Here is a 13,737-nt window from a genome sequence, read left to right as displayed (position 1 = left end):
CAGTCACTAGAGAACAGAAAGGTAGTCACTTTATACTCGCACAGCCCCCACTGCCACAGTTCTGAATGCTTTAGAAACATTAATGAATGTATCCTTACAATACAACACAGAACAAGAGTCAGTCCTCTTCCACAGAGGATGAATTGCGGCATCAAGAGATAAAGCAGTTTGTCCCACGCCAGACATGAGACTGTGTCAAATGACTGCACCTAGTTCTCCCAGGTCCCTTTTCACTGCTGTATGTATGTAGAGCAGGGGAAGATAGCAGTGGGGAAATCCTGCTGCCACAGGAGTCCTGGTGCGACAGAACAATGGAACCACATCAAAACCATGGACTCTGGGACACTGAGCATCCCTTTGCCTCTCGAGAAGATGTTAAGTCCTTGCCACTTCTGTAAGACAAGATTTTTTACCTTTACAATAAAAAAATATTTTATGTCTACCAAGGCCACCAAACAATAATAGCCAACCTGGTGGTTGTGTGACATTTAGAGGCCAACAACTGGCTTTACAAAAGATAGCAAAAGCTTTAATACTTGGACTGTTCATCACCTTCAAGGGAGAGTTTGAATACCAAGCAATGACTTTATAACAAAACTTGGCCTGTGAAAGCTGATGGGAATCAGCATTTCATGTCATGTCACGTCTCCTGATCAAAAAAATAAGTCACTAGTGTTTTCACAGTGGTCTGGGATAGTATGCCATAAGTTTTATGATACCCCATATAATCTCATTTTGATAATCAAGCATACAATGCAGTAAAATATACAGCTCTATCGTAAAAATATAGGACATTGGCAATAAAAGCTTTGCAGCTCTACTACTGCATTTAAAGAATCAGAGTTTTCAGCCAAATGCCTTTATGTAATTAATTCTTCCAAGCCTACAAACATATTTGATGACAAATAATCAAAACAGTAAACATTTTTACTAAATCAAGAGTATCAGCTGAATGTTGTCCTCTTAGGGACAAAAAGAAAAAGGTAGAGTATTTGATTGTTATATTTAAAGTTAGACAACTTGCAGCAAATATTTCAATAAGGAAACCTAGCCACAGAAAGTCATCCACAGTTGCATACTTAAATTGCCACCAGCAGTGTGTTATTACAGGCACAGCATGCACGGTCGTGAAACAATGCAAGTACAATAAAAGTGCACAACTGGCCTCTGCGTGCGTTTGTGGGCAAATGGGAGTCTTTTGAAATCTTGAACCTTCTTAATTATTTAACAATTGAGAGCCAAAAGCATTAACGCTGCCCCATTGTTATTTACTAGTGTTACTATTCATATAACTGATTATTTAATCCTCCTCACATACAATGGACTCTAATGGTAAATGCTGTGTAAAACAAGAAAAGGGGACTTCAAAAAACAAAAAGGAAATCTCTGAATTTCTATTAGCTTACACAAGCAGACTTGTCTGACTGCAACTCAAGGCACAAACACCATCTCTTGCTCCTCCAGATTCAGCCACATGCACTGTGTATTCCAGCTCTATGGAACAGTTTTCACCACCTGATACCTACTCATACAGTGCACTGTGAGATGTGTAAGATAATGCATTATGGAGAGTTCTTGCCACATGCAGCAAATATTCTTTGCTAGTGTTGTCTGAGGTACATACAGGGAAGAAACGGCCAAAGCTGCCTCCTATCAGATATGGTTGTTTGACTTATAAGACTACTTACATCGTACTGTGTATCCGTAAGCAACTGCAAAATTATGGGTGGGATGAAGGATAGAAAAGAAGGAAGCATCATTTGGCCCATAGTGAGAAGTTTTGAACATCTGTCACAAAGTTATAAAGGTCAGCTTTTCTTTCTTCTTTTAATTTCCTTCCCCCCTCTCTCCCCTTTTAAACTTGTGGTAAACACACAAAAAGAAAAAATGGCTCCAACAGATCTGACTGTTTTGTCTTCAGGATGATAATATGCTCAAATTCTGGCAAAAAAAATCTTTTATTCCTTTTGCTTTGAATTACAATAGAAGGCAATTTTTGTTCAGAACATTGATTTAGTGCCCAATGTTTGCATCTTGCTTGAGCAGCCTGAAGAGAGCATTCAGTTCCATTGCAGTCTCAAGCTTTTCAGTACTTACCAAAAAAGAGTAAAATCCTAAATTGCCTGACTCCATATTGCAGAACATAGTATACCCATCTTCAGACATCACAAAAAAGTACAGCTATTGTAACAAATGTAAAAGCCTATTAAACTCACTTTTTCTTTGTGAGGAGCTATTGCTTATAATGACATTTTGCACTTACATATTGCAACACACGTTGCTTCATCTTCAATACTCCTCAAATTACATCTGAAGAACTTAGAGTGTTGTATGAGCAACGAATACCAGTGAGTCTTGCAGGACCTCTGTAGACTGCAGAGCTGTGCTCAGTCACCCCATGTTGTCACTGGCAAAACGAACTGGTGAGCCACAAGACTCCATCACGGTCTGGATGTAACCTGAACAAAGCTTCTGATGATAATCGGTCTCCTGGGGATTTCTGCTTGTTTCTTCCAGGTAATAAAAAATGACCACTGTGATCTGGAGTGTGTAGGCAACTGCTTCCATTCCATTAAGAGCTGAACTGAAATGAACTTCTAGGACATTTGATAGCTTGGAGATATTTTAAAGGTATCTCAGGAGTGCCAGAGAAAAGGAACATAAATGCTGGAGAACCAGAACTGCAAGTGACCTTGAACTGATGATGCCAAAGACACTTCTATTCTCAAGGGGGAAATGAGAGTTTATTCTTCTTTGGCTTCAACCCTACGCACACTCTCCCAGTTGGGAAAGAGAGATGTCAGAAAACAAGAGAAAAATTCATATTCAACACAAAGAATCTATGATATGGCAGTTCAGTTATGATCCCTCCTTGCTAGCTCTGACCCAAAGGAAGGAAGGAAAAAAAAAACCCCACAAAAAGACAGGGTGAAGAGGAAAAAAAAAGTTTAAAAAAAATCTACAGTATGTACTAAAGTGACAGCAGAGGCTTATATCCCAAACAAGAAATGTCACACAGGTTAAACCAGCTGCTCAAACAGATCATCTCATTAGATAATTGCATTGCTTCCAACAACATAGTAAAACTGGAGATGGCTGAAAACATGTAGGTAAATGAAAAAATAACCTTTTAAAAGGCCAAAACAAAGCCAAAGTTTTATAGAGAACTTGGGGGCTTTGGGAGAAGTTTGCAATGGTTGCAATGTGACAGAGTTCTAAGGAGATGAAGAACTCAATGTAGTAAAACATCAAGACCCTACAAAAAGAAAAAACCAAACAGCAGATATGCTCAAAACAATCTGGCTACATCTGCTAAACACTAATCAGGCAAAAAAATACTAACAAATATCTTTCACATATTTAGAAACCAGCTGCCAGCTTTTTCAAGTGACACTGAAAATCTACATCTAGTTGCTGCACGTCATTAACATCACTTCTTAGTCTTCCCCCCAGCAAATGAAAGGGTAACTAAACTTTTCTAGGGTACCTAAACTTTTGAAAAATTAAGCCCTACACCAGTAAGTAATTCCTCATGAACAGCATGTTTCCTAGACACATGAAAGGTAATAAATCACGTCCACAGAGTAATGGTGCAGCAAGAGACCAATTCTCACGACAAATGGCAAGCACTGAAATGGGCATTGGCTCTAATTTAGAGAAATAACTTCCAAGGGCAAAATAAGCCACACAGTCTGGATAAGTCTATCTAATCAAATAGTTGTGTTTCCTGCTGAGATCAGACAAAAGATGTCCATCTGCCATATTTGGTGGTGTACTAGGAACTGGCCCACACCTGCTTTAGAAGGCCAAGAACCTGACATTTAGCACATTAGTAGTGTCAGCTGTTGGTTGAAATCCACCTGCACAGTAAAAGGGTCTATAAAGCACTATCAGTCTCCCCAAGTGACCCTGCCATGATACATTTCCCTATTGCCTAGCTAACAAGAGTACAATGTTACTGTAGGACTAGATCAACTAAATCTTAACAATCACTATATAAACTCTTTTTTTTTTCTTTCTGTATGTGCTTAATGACAGAAAACTGTTAACACAGTAAGTAGGTTATGCAATACTCTCTTGCAAGTCTTGACTTCTTCCCCCCTTCTTTTTTTATTCCATTGCGAACAACTGAATCTAAGTATAATGCTCCCAGGCTGTGGCACAGCTAAGGACAGGTTAATGAATCTGAGATCATGCGTAGTATTGTAATGCATCTCTGTCAAGCAGCTGACAGCGGATAGCTGAACAGATCGATTATGACATTTCATTTACAAAGTGACAAGATTACTAGATAACACTGTTTACCATTTGCCCACATGGCTTAACAAGAACCTTTAAGTCCTTCCTCCAGGTTACTTTGCCTCTCAGGGTGCCAAGAGAGCACTTGCTGCCCATCCCCATTCACTCACTTGACCCCCAGAGCTTATTCTCACCACTAAGTAACAACCCACAGAAATCACATTAAGAAGCTGTCTCATTACTTTTAATTCTCATTCTTTCAAACTTTTTTTTTTTTAAAAAAAAAAAACAAACAAGCAGCTACTAAACTATTTTACCAACTTGGACCAGAAGGCTGGTCATCAGTGATGTTTCCCTGATGTGGTGGTAATGATTCACCCTCCCATGCCTCCACACCCTTCAACAAAGAGCTCTTCTCTGGAAACTGAACAGAAAAGTCATGCTGCTCATTCTGCTTTCCCTGAATTTCAGTGATTTTATATCTCATGCAGTCAGTTCCTCATAAAGCCTGCTGATTCTAATGGTCAGCCACAAAAACTACCCTTGGATTCAAGAAGCCTTTCATTTGCAAGATTCTTTCTCACTACTACTAGGAACTCAGCACAAAACCCTAAGGCACCTTTTACACCTGCCAAAAGCTCTTCTGTCTACAGCAGTTTGCTCAGGTACAAATAGCTGTAAGTCAGTAGGGATCTAATGTAATGTAGAAGAGTAGCCTTGGCTGTGCAGTAATGCTAATAGGAATAAAACCAGTAAAAGACAATTCTTGTCACTGGAAGTGATGTGACACTCTCTCGGTATAAATATATAGGGAACATATCTGTTGCATATGAAAGGGTTATTTCTAGACAGTCAACTTTTTGGAAAAAAAACTTACATAATCCAGAGTTCACTCCAAAACACATCGAAACCAGCACAATTGTTCTCGTTGACTTGAAATTTGACTGGCTTCAAATCAAATCCCTCAGAAAAGTCTCTGCTTTGCCAGCAACATGCTTTTGTTTGAGGAGATGAAAATCACCAAATTGCACTGTGCTTTGTGTTGTCTTCTGTCCCCTTCCTACTTCAGAAGATCTTTTCAGCTTCAAGTTTGAAAAATTACCACAAAAATGCACACGCAGAGCTGTACTACCTTGCTAATTTGTAAGCATCGTTTCCAACTTCACCTTTCTCAACACAAAACTGACAATTGCTGTAAGAATATATCCAATTATTTTCTTGGCTCCTCCACTCATATTTCCAAAGTTAAAAGGCAGTAATACTGTTCCCCCAACTACCCTTCCACCCTTCATAGTTACTGACTGAAGTATGATCACCTCCAGCACAATTTTACATTGCATAGATTTAAGTGTTTGAACGCTAAAACACACAAACACCTCAAATCATGTCAGACTGCACTGGAATTAAGTGAACGAAGTGTTCATGGACGGCCACATGAGGGGCAGCCTCCAGCCACTCACAAAGCACTTGACAGTATTTGAGCGTGCCTTGGCTACTGACACACGCTTGTGGAAACTTTTCCCAAGCACTTGCAAAAGCAGTTAATGCCATCGTTTCAGGCCTTGTGCAAGCTGCAGTCTCAGTTACTGATTTTTTCTCTTTCACATTTCCATCCAACAGTTATCATTGCGGTACAACAAACACCAAGTACTGTGCTCAGTGTTCCTTGCTAATAATGGTCTTTACAGGAACCTAACAATGAGGGGATTTTTTATTTTTTATAAGTAAGAACACTCCTTGATATTGCTATTCCCCAGTAATAACCAGAACACCATATTAAAGAAATTCTAGATCAAGTAAATAGTCATCTATCCTATAATGAAGTCTGTTATGTTCTATATTCACCTGCTGATTTAGACCCCTCTGACATTTTGCTTTGACGTCATTCACAAACACAGGAATAACTTCATCAGTTCAGGATTAGTCTCAACACAAACTCTGCTTTGAAAAGGATTCAGAGTAAGAGAGTTTAGGTACAAAAGCTGGTGGTTTTGCCATCTCTTCTCAGTAATCAAATACTCGGAGAGAAGCTACTTGCACTCCTTTAGGTGAATGTTTCAACATCTGGCAAAAACCACAGAAAATGCTTTATTAATTTCAGATGTGCAAAAGAGCTCCAGCTAAATTTATAAGAGCTTTCATCAAGTTGGAAGAAAGAGAGGAAACAAACAAAAGAACGTCATCTACAGAAAAGCTTGTCTAAAAGAGAATTATACTGCATGCAAGTGGAACTGCAGAAAGCAGCTAACAACAGGCATCAAGTTTCCCAGAGCAAGGAATGAGAAGGCATTTTTTTTTAAGTTTATCTCTCTAAAGCAGATAGTTTAAGAACAGTTGGGTGTGAATTAGAAGCCTTGAGTTATGGCCCCAGTGGTATGACTAAGCACAGTGATCCATTTTTCCATCTTAAGTTGGTATCTCAGTACAAACATCTAGTAAAACCAGAAATCCACAGCACATTTGGTGCAGGCATTTTCACTCCCAGAGCAATAAGTACCCGCCCTGTGCTTCTATCAGAACTCAGGAAGTTTTGCTTCTGAACCACCTTGCTACCTTAAATCAACAGCCAACAGACTCCAGAATATTAATTTTAAGCAACCACATTCAAGGTTCTCTGGACTCATAAGAAGCTCATGAATTAAAACTACTAAACCATCAATTTTGCAATTCTGCTATTAGATCAGTGAGAAATTCATCTCCAGATGCATTGCAGAGACAGCTGTAGTGTAAACACAGATACGCTGATAAGCAGCATTAGATTAAAAAACAGCACCAAGTGCTGGCACCATAAAGCAAAATCAGAGGAAAGCAAGCAAATAACACTGTTGATAAAAGATCCAGGATATAAGTGGTTTGGATTTCGTATTAGTTGATATCAGGAGTAGCTGTCACTAAAGGGCAGTAGGGCAGTGCCAGCCACACGTCTAGTAACAGTACATCAAGATCTTCTCAGTGTGAGAAATTAGGAGAGGAGTTAAAATTCTGGGCAAGATGCTGGAAAAAACTGCAGAATATTCTGCAGGGAGGTGAGAACTGGGACAGCAAGTTACACCTGGCAAAAGTCTCTGTACAGTCCATGAAAATGGTGGCATACAGAGCTCTCTGGCTCTTGTTCAGCCACAACAGGAGGGACAGGAAAATTTTGCAAAAGTTTCTCTAAACTGAATCTAGTGAAGAGTGGATCTTGTGAAATTCTCCAGTGACCATAACCCAGTGGCTAGTGCACTGAAACGAACTCAATGCCCCACAGCAACAACTGACAGCTTTCTACCTGTCTTCCCAAGACAAACGATCCCTGACAGCCATGGTAAGAACTGTCTTGCAGAGCAGGGTGACCCAGTCAGCCATCTGATAACTTGCACCCATGTTTTCTGGCCCTAAGACTGATACTTCTGTATAAAACAAACCCAGAAATAAGAAGGTCAGTCAATCATCAACTTTGTAGCAAACTATTTTCTTTTTATAGCAAGAGAGGTCAAGGAAGATGCAATTAAAGTTGTGTCAATTCCTAAAGAGGTGCTGAGAATTAACCAGGACCCTGAAGCTGAAGCTCCCCACACTGGGCTTCTGGGGGACTTCAGCTGACACTGGGAACAGGAACCCACCAAGAAAATATCCAGAACAGAGCTATTTATAGAAAAAGGGCATTTCTTCTTAATTCTGCCCAGCCTCATACAATACCAGTGAGCATGCAATGACAGTGCTGGAAGGGATCAGGTCTCTGAACAGAAGCATTCAGGACAGTACATACCTGAAGTCAGAGGCATGCGTAAATATGTTGGATGAGCCAGAAAGCACGTGTACTGCTCAGGCCTGAACACCAAAACGAGGACGCAAATGACAGAATGAAAGGTGAACCACAAACACCGAAGACAACAGCAGGAGGACCTGCTAGCTCCTGCTACTTCAATTCAGCCATGGGAGAAGGTGAAAATGAACCTGGTTTGTAATGTCAGAGACTATATATAGTTTACTACTCTAGTTTCTGGGATATGAACTGTCTGAAAGGATACTCAATAGAGTATATTTAGACTGCAAACCACTATACACTGGTGCAAAATTCAAATTGGATCATATGACGTCTTTCTTTTGAGTTCCCACAAAACCTGGGAAGACAGTGTTAACAACTGAGATGCTCAGAAATTTTCCAGCCAATTTTGTATTTTTCTAAAAGTCCCAAGCCTTCAAAATGGCTTACTACTTCCATTGATTCTTTTTTTTTTTCCCCAGTCTGTCCACCTTTCTGCTAGCTCTCCGTAGCAGTCTGCACGTAGCCTGCCAAGACTCTGGACCCAAGGATGGTAGTTTCAAGGCCTCTGCAGCAACACACTGCCCCAGAGCCTGGAATCCCAGGCCTGGTCTGCTGAGTAAAGGAGCGACTCCCCAGGTAAACAGGAGCCTGAACTGCAGATGTCAAGGCCTGGTCTCCATCAGGCCTATCCCCCAGCAGCTCTGTAATCCAAGCATCAAGTAACTACACAAAACGGGAGACAACTGTTCAAAGAGACAGTAAAACAAAAGGTAATTGTTGTGCAGTGCAAGACATTCAAAAACGAATACACAAAGGTCAAGATGTGAACCAAGAGTACCTGAGGAGTTTCAAATAACTCTACACAGGACTCCCAGAAGAAGTAAGTCTGAGCAGCAAAATCAGCAAGATGTTACCCAAAGAAATGACAGTGGAATGCACACCCCCTACCACAAACAAGAAGCAGGAGACGAGCATCAAGATTAGCTTCTGTGAAGGATTAGGTGACTTCAGATATCTCCTTAAGTGGCCATGTCCTAAAATAAAAGTCAGCTCCAGCAAGTCAGCAGAACCACCAAGGTTAAAAGGATTGATGCAGCTGAACATCGAAGCTGTTCAGCTCATGGGAAGGAAAAGCTTGAAGGAAGTATAAGCAACTTAGTCTTCAGGCACATGTTAGAACACTCCTGTCACTGCCCCTCCTAACGAAAAGTCCAATTAACTTCAGAAACAGAAAATGCCTCATCTTATTGCTTGAGCATGAACTACACCCTCCACTGTACCTCTGAGCAGTAACACAAACTTCCAAGCAATCTGCGAACACACTCAGACCACTGCTTACAGAGCTGCCTAGTGTTATAAGTCCTTCCATAACACCAGGATCAGCTGAGCCAGCCACTTACTTGAGCACAAGCAGGCAGGTCATCAAGTACTATGCTGCAAAGACTACAGTCAACAAACATGCAAACCGGTTCCACGCTGCAACCACGGGAATCAGACGTGTACAAACACTAATCAGCTCCTGCCGGAACAGGCTCAAACCCAACTTACGGGCTGCCATTCTACATGGGAGAAGAGAGCTCTCACTAGGATTAATATTAAGCTTACAGATTAGAGCCGTTCTCACCAACTTTAGCAAGAACTGCACGCATGATCCAAGACACTATTTATCCTTATATGCTTCGCTGCTGGTCATATCCTCCAAAAATGTATTTGAGTGCTAACTTTGTGAATAAAACAAAGAATGATTTTCCAAGCAATAAACAATGAGTTTGGTAAGCTGGCTGGAGTGATGTAATCCAATGTAAGACATCCAAAACAAAGTTATTTTTGATTCTTAACTCACTGAGGACTAGGAAAACCAATAAATCAAACTAAACCTAAGATAGCTTTTACCTGTGGACCTTAACGTGTTTTCGGAAGAGAAGTATCATTATCATTAGTTTTACAGAAAGGGAAATTGAAGCAACGAATACAAAAGAACTACTCAGTCACCCAACAGATCAATTACAGAGAAACAAGATATTCTGAATCTCATTATAGCGTTCATATTATTGCGAAATGCTAACTCTGCTCTGTACAGACCCAAGCCACAGAATGCCAAGTAGACAGAGAACTGCAGTACTAACTTTCTTCCCCAAGACTTTCCCCCCAAATGACCCGATCATTTGCTTTGATGGTTCTAAAGCCACCTTCTGCAGTCCTTCCTGAAATATCTTTCATTTGCATTCCTCCGGCAACAAGCAAAAGAAAATTGCATGTATTTCAGGCTCTTTAATATCTTTCTTTAACAAAAAGTTGAACAACAATTTAAATAGATCATTATCTTTTCAGCATGAAGAACAGTTGAGTAGTATATTCAATTAAATTAATAGACCAAATTTTTTTTCTGCTATGTTGTCATAAATAGACAATAAATCATGTGGCCAGAGGGGTATTAAATGTATCTAGTCTTCTGAGCCACTCTGTTTCTTATGTAATAAATGATATCCAGAAAATCATATTGTACTGTTTGCTATATTAAATCCACTACATGATACTTCATTAGATTAATTTGAGGCTTTGGAACAAGATCCTGCTTGTTAAAATTAGTAGAAATTTTCTTATTTTCTTCAACTGGGCTAGAATTTGGTTTATGACTGTTGATTTAGTTCATGACTATTGATTTAGTTCATTTACTCCACTGGCTCTTTAAAGAACTAAACGATTATAAATATAAACTCTTTAAGAAAGCCCATTAGCGTTAGCATTGAGCAAAATTCATGAGGAAATACTTTCTTCAAAATTTTGTAAGAAAACAGCCCTAAAAAACCCCACAACAATCTGATCCATTCTCATTTAAAATGCAACTCCTACAACTTTTTTTTTTTTTTTTAATTTCTTGAACTGTATTATATGTACATGGTATTCTTTTTAAGGTTGCTTAAGCCCATTTTCTGCTTCTGCATGGATGGTAATGGTCTTTTCAGCAACTCAAAGAGGCAAATGCAAGCAAACTGAAGAAAACAGAAACAGTGTCTCCCTAGACTTCCTACCACTGCAGCAACTGAAACTTAACTCCACAGATAGCATTAAACCAGTGTAGTTTGATGAATAGCTTATAATGGTAGAAAAGTAGATTCCTATTCTCTCTTCCACCAGTGACGTCTCTACATCTCTCTCCTCTTGCAGGGTTTGTGGCCTGTCGATCAGTGGTTAAGCTTTCACAGACAGAATCTCTTTCACTTTGTTTCCTCAGACCGTTGCACAATGGGGTTCCAATCTCACAACTTTTACGTACTGCCGCAGAGCACACATTTGAGGTATTGAGCGCCTGGCATTCAAGTTGATTGCACTGCTTTTACCACAGGTCACTGCAGAATTTGGGTCCTCATTAAAGCGCCTCAGTGTGAGCCTGCCCGACAGATTTATTGTCTTAAAATTCTCAGACTTATGACAACTAAAGCAAAAAGCTGTAACAACTGACCACATAATTTGAATGGCATCCTATTCCACAGATCCACCACTTGGAATAAAAGTTTTAATGTGCCAAGGCTCTCACGAAAAATAAGTTTATTTACAAAGGGAATGCCAGCACTCATCATTTCAGAAACACCTCCTTGACATCGGCAGGTGTTTTGCAAGCCAACAGACTGCACAACCTGGCCAAGAATGTCAAACACACGTAGCACTTTACAAAAGGCACAGAAACCAATACTGCGCCATCTAGAAAGCTTTTACTTTCAAACTAGGCTCCCAATAAAACACTAAGGAGTCCCTTACCGTAAATCTCTTTATGTAATCAGAAACACAAAATCCTCTCATGCTCAAACGAAGGGATCTGTGCAGGGAAGATTCTTGATACAAAGTCCCCATCCTTTTTGGCTTGTATGGTGGTCACCCAGGTAGCCTGAAGCCTTTTACTGAATAAAGCTGCACAGCCTCCCTGGATCTTGCTAGAATTCTGCTTGTGAGATAAACTAGGCATTTCATCTTATCTAACACTCCACCAGGCATTTCAATCATTTCACTTCCTTATCAGCAGTACTAAGTTCTATCCGAATCCCAGCAGCTCACTTCCTGAATTACTGATAACAGCTACTGTAAGGCATGGAAACAACAGAAGATGACAGCCAAATCTCTTGAGTCACTAGAGTCCCTTCTTTAATTTCTCTGTTCCTTAGCTTATTTTTGCCCAATTTAACTTTGCTTTAGCTGTAACTTAAAGACATGGACAGCATGTTTGCTTCAGCCAAGCAGTGACAAGACTGTCATTTATCTGACTACTGTTCTTTTTTTCCAGTGACACTGATTACTGCTGCAGGGTATTTGCTTGAACATAACATCATGATTATTATACATGTAAGCATTTCTTTTATTTCCAATTTCTTAAGCGGTAACATAGGAACAGAGGGAACAAAAGAATGGACAAAAAAGGACAAATATTCATCCTTCATCAGAATTCACAGACCTATTTATGCCTTCAAGCACTGTTTATACAGCCATTCACTTCAGTCTGTAAAATACCTTACAATCACAGAAGTACTCGCACAAGTGTATGTTGCCATGAAGTCCATGCAGGCATATTTGTGAACCCCTAGATTTAGAATCTATTTTTTTCTACCTACAGAGTTAGATTAATAAGCAGCCATAATGCACCCAAATGATGTTCCTCCTCAGCGTTTGGTCCTCAACTAATGAATTCCTTTTTATTCTGCCCTATGTAAAACACACATTTTTTAAATTTTTTAATTTTTTTAATTTCTTACCTTAAGATTATGTCAGTGGAGTACAAATATACAAAGACAACAGATACCAAGATGCTGGATGACCTAAGAAGGAAAGTAAGTTCTAGAGAAGTAGAAAAAAAAAATCTGCTTTCAATTTTCATCTGTGCTGTGCCTTCCTTTCCCACTCTGCCAACAAACTGCAGTAGAATTAGCTCTGTTGATTACTAGCTACAAATGATCTAACATTAACCTGAATCACATCAGGCATGGCTATAAAAAAATGACAGCCACTCACGATGGACCAGCGGCCTTTGAGCAGATGGACAAGCATCTCAGGCAGCAATATCTGGGCTTAGCATGGACCATGTCTTCACTGCTTAAATCAAAATAGGTGTGTGTTTTACCACAGGATGAGTACACATGCACTGTCCCCTAAAATAATCAAGCAAGCAATTGAGATAAGATACTGTACCTTTATCATTACGATCTAAGAGATGTCAGGTCCAGAAGTGTGGGTATAGATATGGCTACCCCTCTCACAGCAAAAACAAGTGCTTCGTTTCCACTTGGGTTTGTACAGCAAGATAACCAATATGCTGTTAAAAAACAAAATAAAACCAATGTGAGTACAGACAAAACCAGTGAATTAAGGTGAATGAGGAACTGTCACAGGGCAAAAGCCAGGGAGGAGACGGCCATGCCTACTGTGCTGCAAGTATTTTTTACTGCCTGGCAGGGAATGCTTTTTCGGCCATTCAACAAACACGTGAAAAGGCCAGGGGCCACCTGGGGTACAGGACGATTTGATCGCAGCTTATAGGAGTGAGAGAGTTCTACCAAGAGGTTAGCAGTCTAACATCCTGGTAAAGGGACATAGGCAACATGAGGTTGGCTGAGACACCGGACTTAGATCTCCAGAAATGTGAGGCCAGTCTCAACTGCCAGACTCCTGCATAATTTCTAACCCCATCTCTGTGCCTTGGCTTTTCCACCTGGAAAACTGAGCTACACGCTTCCTGGCTCACAGAATATTTTCAGAGC

General features: G+C 40.0%; 1 protein-coding gene across 1 annotated transcript in view; it reads right to left on the bottom strand.

Moving 5' to 3' along the window:
* The window catches only part of MYLK3 (myosin light chain kinase 3), a 37,006-nt gene extending 23,806 nt beyond the window's left edge, over window positions 1-13,200 (bottom strand). The window contains exon 1 of the mRNA XM_059824664.1: window positions 13,169-13,200. Within this exon, the coding sequence (XP_059680647.1) occupies window positions 13,169-13,177 (9 nt within the window). The 5' untranslated portion in view covers window positions 13,178-13,200. The remainder of the gene's footprint in view (window positions 1-13,168) is intronic.
* Window positions 13,201-13,737: the final 537 nt, after the last annotated feature.

The sequence above is a fragment of the Gavia stellata genome, chromosome 15, assembly GCF_030936135.1.
Source record: "Gavia stellata isolate bGavSte3 chromosome 15, bGavSte3.hap2, whole genome shotgun sequence".
NCBI lineage: Eukaryota > Metazoa > Chordata > Aves > Gaviiformes > Gaviidae > Gavia > Gavia stellata.
The sequence above is the reverse complement of the archived record's forward strand: the minus strand, read 5'-3'. Positions and strand labels throughout refer to the sequence as shown.